The sequence below is a fragment of the Dipodomys ordii genome, unplaced genomic scaffold (assembly GCF_000151885.1).
Source record: "Dipodomys ordii isolate 6190 unplaced genomic scaffold, Dord_2.0 Scaffold159, whole genome shotgun sequence".
Classification (NCBI taxonomy): Eukaryota; Metazoa; Chordata; class Mammalia; order Rodentia; family Heteromyidae; genus Dipodomys; species Dipodomys ordii.
The window spans coordinates 1,453,445-1,458,846 of NW_012267375.1; the positions used below are offsets into that span (position 1 = coordinate 1,453,445).

General features: G+C 46.8%; 2 protein-coding genes across 2 annotated transcripts in view; both read left to right on the plus strand.

The window, feature by feature from the left end:
* The window catches only part of Pcnt (pericentrin), a 134,675-nt gene extending 130,656 nt beyond the window's left edge, over positions 1–4,019 (plus strand). The window contains exons 39-41 of the mRNA XM_013032905.1: positions 1,392–1,524; positions 2,280–2,407; positions 3,581–4,019. Of these exons, the coding sequence (XP_012888359.1) occupies positions 1,392–1,524; positions 2,280–2,407; positions 3,581–3,624 (305 nt within the window). The 3' untranslated portion in view covers positions 3,625–4,019. The remainder of the gene's footprint in view (positions 1–1,391; positions 1,525–2,279; positions 2,408–3,580) is intronic.
* The window catches only part of Dip2a (DIP2 disco-interacting protein 2 homolog A (Drosophila)), a 118,169-nt gene continuing 116,493 nt past the window's right edge, over positions 3,727–5,402 (plus strand). The window contains exon 1 of the mRNA XM_013032906.1: positions 3,727–3,796. Coding sequence (XP_012888360.1) covers positions 3,727–3,796 — 70 coding nt within the window. The remainder of the gene's footprint in view (positions 3,797–5,402) is intronic.

A 5,402-nucleotide genomic window follows, 5' to 3' on the forward strand; every position in this document is an offset into this window, starting at 1 on the left:
CAGTGAGTGAGTGACAGTGAGCACAGAGGTTCTGCACAGTCAGTGAGTGAGTGACAGTGAGCACACAGGTTCTGCACAGTCAGTGAGTGACAGTGAGCACAGAGGTTTTGCACAGTCAGTGAGTGACAGTGAGCTCAGAGGTTCTGCACTGTCAGTGAGTGTGTGACAGTCAGCACAGACGTTCTGCACAGTCAGTGAGTGACAGCACAGAGGTTCTGCACAGTCAGTGAGTGAGTGACCGTGAGCCACAGGGGTTCTGCACAGTCAGTTGGTGAGTCAGTGACAGTGATGTCCTTGTTCTCCAGAGTAGCTGAAGTTATGCTGTTTCTGTTGCTCCTTTGTTTTTGCCCCTCATGCTTTGCCTTGCAAGGCTCAGTCAGACCTTTCCTCTAGGCTTATGTGCTGCTGCCTGCCCCAGTGCAGTGCACAACTAACTGGCCCAGTGGACAGCTGGGTCCAAGGACAAGCAGAACAGTTTGCAAAGTCGTTTTCTAGACTCTTGGTGTCAGAGATGTGAGAGTCCTTTCTACTCAGCCCCGAGTACACAAAGCAGGTCCCCACCCTCTGGCCTTCTCAGGTCAGCAGTGATCACAGTGACTAGACCATGTAGGTATCGCTGTTGTCGAGGTTGTAAGGAAGACACTCCCTCCATGCTGCACCTCATGGTATCCAGGTTCCTGCCTCTTGTAGAGGTAGGACAGCTTCCCTGTGTCACAGTTAAAGTGCTCCTGAGGGTACCACCAGCCATGGGCCACTCATAAGATGCTGGGTCAGGGTCAACTTTCTTCAGATAGGACACAGGCCATCAGAAAAAATATGTCATAATTTAGCCGGGTTCCGGTGGCTCATGCCTGTAATCCTAGCTGGTTAGGAGGCTGAGATCTGAGGATGGCGGTTCAAAGACAGCCCAGGCAGCAAAGTCTGTGACACTCTCATCTCCAATAAACCAGAAATAAATCGGAAATGGCGCTGTGGCTCAAGTGGTAGAGCACTTGCCTTGCACTGAAGAGTGCAAGGACAGCGCCCAAGCCCAAAGTTCAAACCCCATTACCAACACCCCCCTTCCCCCCCCACAAAAAAAAGTCATAACTTAGGTACTTTAAATTTTCCTTTGAAATTGCTAGAGACTTTCTGGGCCTGGGTGCTGTCTCTCAGCTCTTCATCTCAGGGCTAGCGCTTTACAACTTGAGCCACAGCGCCACTTCTGGCTTTTTCTTTTTGCTTATCTGGTGCTGAGGAATGAACCCAGGGCCTCATGCATGCAAGGCAAGCACTCTACCACTGAGCCAACTTCCCAGCTTAAGAGACTCTTAAGTCTCATGTTTTTATAGACGGGCCTTCCTCTTACAACATACCATTTCTTCCCCTAATAATTGCTTGTTTTGGGAAAGGATTCCGAGCATCACGGCGGCAGCAGTCTTCATCTGAAGCCAGAGAGTCCTTGCCCACTCGGGATGTGTCTTCAGGCCCTGCCAAGGACTCTGCGCATGGTGCTGGGCTGGCAGCCACCCCCTCCCTGAAAAGGTCAGTTGAGATGCTGTGGCTTTTCCTGATGGTGCCCAGACACTTTCGAATATTCTGGCTTTGACCTAGCCCAGAGCATTGCAGAGAACATAGCCTTGAGTCTGTGAGGGCCTGAGGGTCCCTCGGTTTGAAGCAGGTCAGTGTCAACTCTGTGGTGGCAGAGGTCTCTTCGGTGGGCATGCTGTCTGGAAGGTAAGGCCTGTTCCTGACCCTGAAGAGGTCTGGAAACTCATTGGGATGAGAGCAAAAAGGGACACAGAAAATGTTCCCTGGGATCATCATCAGGGGCTTGAAGGTGAGGATGGAAGGGGTTTTTTGCCTATGCAGGAGCAGGTGGGTGGGTGAATTGAGGCAGGTACTGGGTTTGGGGTTATGTACAATCTAATTTGGGTGACAGGGCATACACAAAGATTTAGTAAATGAAATAATGCACAGTTGTTTCTGCTCATTTTAGCTGCGAGACATGATAGAGATGTAGGTTTGTAAAGCACTATGCAGGGCTAGGGTGTAGTAGCTTGAGGAATACCTTGCCTCGCAAGGGTAAGGCCCTGACTCAGTCCTGATTACCACTAAGCAACCAGGAATGTACTCCTTAAAGTGCAGAGGGATGTGACGGAGAGGGCTCTGGGGTGTCACGTCAGGCCCCAGCTCTGCCTCTCCACAGCTCCGCCTGAGGAGCCTCAGCTGTTGTGTTTTCTTGTTGTTCTCGCCTCTCATCTTTTTTCCTTCTCTCTGATGTGGTGATTTGTTTGAAGATCTACTTCATCCCCAAATTCAAGGTTAGGAAGATCCTTGACTGCTTCTCAAGATCCAGAACATTCCTTGACAGAGTATATTCACCATCTAGAAATGATCCAGCAACGACTGGCAGGGGTGCTACCAGGTAAAAAAATCCTTCTTGAACATTAAAAAATATATTACTGGAAGTGGCCCTGTGGCTCAAGTGGTAGAGCACTCGCCTTGAGCTGAAGAGCTCAGGGACAGCACCTGGGCCCAGAGTTCAAGCCCCAAGCCCCACCCCCCAAAAAATATATAAATATGTAGCTATTCCCTAAATATGTGAAATAATGAAGAGAAGAATGTTAGTATCACATTAACATATTAGCTACTGTCACTTTCTATCTTTTTTTTTTTTTTTTGGTTGGTCCTGGGACTTGAACTCTGGGCCTGGGTGCTGTGCCTCAGCTCTTCAGCTCTAGGCAAGTGCTCTACCACTTGAGCCCTGGTGCCGGTTCTGGTTTTCTGAGTGGTTTATTGGAGATAAGGCTGGCTTTGAATCATGATCCTCAGATCTCAGTCTCCTGAGTAGCTAGGATTACAGGCCTGAGCTATCAGTGCCCGGCCAGTTTCAATCTTGACAGTACAAAGAGTGTGAATGAAGGCTCTGGGCCTTTTTATATTTTTCCTTACCCTATTAAAGAAGATTTATGTTTTGGCCAGCATATAATTTGTCTAGTGAGGGTACATGTGTGTCTCTGAATCTGTGTCTGTATTTGAGTTTGAACTCAAGGCCTTGCATACACTTGGGTTTTTGTTGTTGTTTTGTGCTGGTCCTGAGACTTGAACTCAAGGCCTGGGCACTGTCTCTGAGGATCTCAGACTTTGGAGAAAGTAGGATTATAGGCATGAGCTACTGATGCCCAGAGTGTCCAGTGCTTCTTAACCATCATAATTTAAACTACTTTAGAACGTAAATTTCTTACAAAATTCAGGTGAATTTAGTGATAGTGTTTGGAAATTGTTAGATTATTCTTAAAAGACATGTAAACTGTTTGGCTCCAGTGGCTCATGCCTGTAATCCTAGCTACTTAAGAGGCTGAGATCTAAGGATTGCAGTTCAAAGCCAGCCCAGGCAGGAAAGTCCATGAGACTCTTATCTCCAATAAACCACCAGAAAACTGGAAGTTGCACTGTGGTTCAAGTGGTAGAGCACTCGCCTTGAACTGAAGAGATCAAGGACAGCGCCCAGGACCAGAGTTCAAGCCCCATGACCCGACAAAAAGAAAAAAGAAAAAAAAATGTAAACTCATTTAATCTCATTTTTATGTATATTCAGATTCTGCTTCAAAGAAATCCTGTCACCAGAAGATTAAACAATGAATAAAGTCCTGTGGCTTTAACCTGTGACAGTTCTAGTTGAGGAAAAGATGTTTTTCCCTAAGGAAAGCTCATAGTGTGGCCTGGAACACTGTCCATGCCGTGATGCCGGCCCCCGATGCAACTAAGTGTGCCAGCCTCATCGCATACTGCAGAGCCTCCCAGAGCGCTTTTTGTGACCTCAGAACACCCTTGCTCCTCCCACCCCTGAGCCATGGCTGTTTGCTATTCTCCGCACCTGTTCCAAGCAGGGAGGTGGGGAGTGGTTTCCCGTTGTTTATTTCTTAGAGTGTACAGATGGAAACATCATTTACAAGTGGAACCTTTTTTACACACACACACACACACACACACACACACACACACACACACAAGAAGGAATAAAGAGTAAGACTGTATATGTGGATGGCTTTGTTTTTTTAGTTCATCCAGTTTATTCTTGTCATTGGCAAATAAGTAAATAATAAAAAAAACAGAATTTATGTCAAGCTTTTCTGTTTCACAAATTTCCATAACATTTCCCTTCAAGTATCAACACATTTTGTGTCCCAGATTTCTGCAGCAGAAGATAATGATGAAAGTCTTAGACAATTCAGCATCGTTGTCAAGAAATGTGCTACTAATCTAGGCCCAGAGAAGGGTTACTGAATGGTGATGAATGAAGGTGCAGGTGGGCGGGCAAGCCATCATGTTCTTGGAATCGCCTTCTAGTTGAGCCTGTTTTGAGGATAATTTTCCCTTATTTTGGTAATGATTATACTTACACGTTCCAATTTGTTAGATAGTATACTTGCTTTTGCCTCCACATGGAGAAATTGAAGAAACTTAAAAGCTTTGCCTAATAACAGACATTGCATGTCTGGCACTGGTGACACATGAAGTCCAGACAGAAAAATCTGTATGAGTCCATCTGCAGTCAACCAGGAAAATGCTGGACTGAAAGCATGATTCAAGTGGCAGAGCACCAGTTGTGAGCAAGCAAGCCAAGTGAGTGTGAGGCCTTGAGTCCAAGCCCTAGTACTGACCAAGAAAACGGCATTGTCTACTTTAACAAAAGCATCTGGAAACAGTATATACTAGAGTATATGGTCTGCCTGAGCAGATCAAGGGTCCACCCATCAGTAAATAGCCCAAGTGGACAGTCCAAATCTTAGTGCTGCTTTTTCTGCTGCAGTCTCCCTCTTAATCCCTGCTTGTGGTCGTGTGGGACACTTCTTATGGCCTGTTGGCAGCAAGAGCAGATTGTTTTCTGGCTATTCCTGAGCATGGGAGCTGCCTCATGGCTGTCAGTCCAGGTGGAGTTCAGAGGACCTCACCTTAGCAAACCTTTGATGGCCTACCTCATCTTCCCCAACACTTTTTTTCCCCTGAACTAAGCATGAGAATCTTCCCCTTGACACTCTGACCACTAGAAAGGGGTAAACCCACGTCAAATGGCCTACAGTTTCAGAGATGTGGCACTAGTAAAATTGGAGGTAAGACCACCACTGGGTCAGGGGAACCGATCTCCCAGGCTTCCCCTTAAAAACAATGTTTTCTGTCACAGCTTTGAGGTCAGAACTCACTGCGCTGTTCTCTGGTGAATAGTAAACCTAGTTTCTTTTTCCTTAAAACCCAGCTCTCCGGGGCTGGGAAGGTGGCTCAGTATAGTAGAGTGCTTTGCATGCATGAGGCCCTGGGTTCGATTCCTCAGCACCACATAAGAAAAAAGCTGGAAGTGGTGCTGTGGCTCAAGTGGTAGAGCACTAGCCTTGAGCTGAAGAGCTGAGGGACAGCGCCCA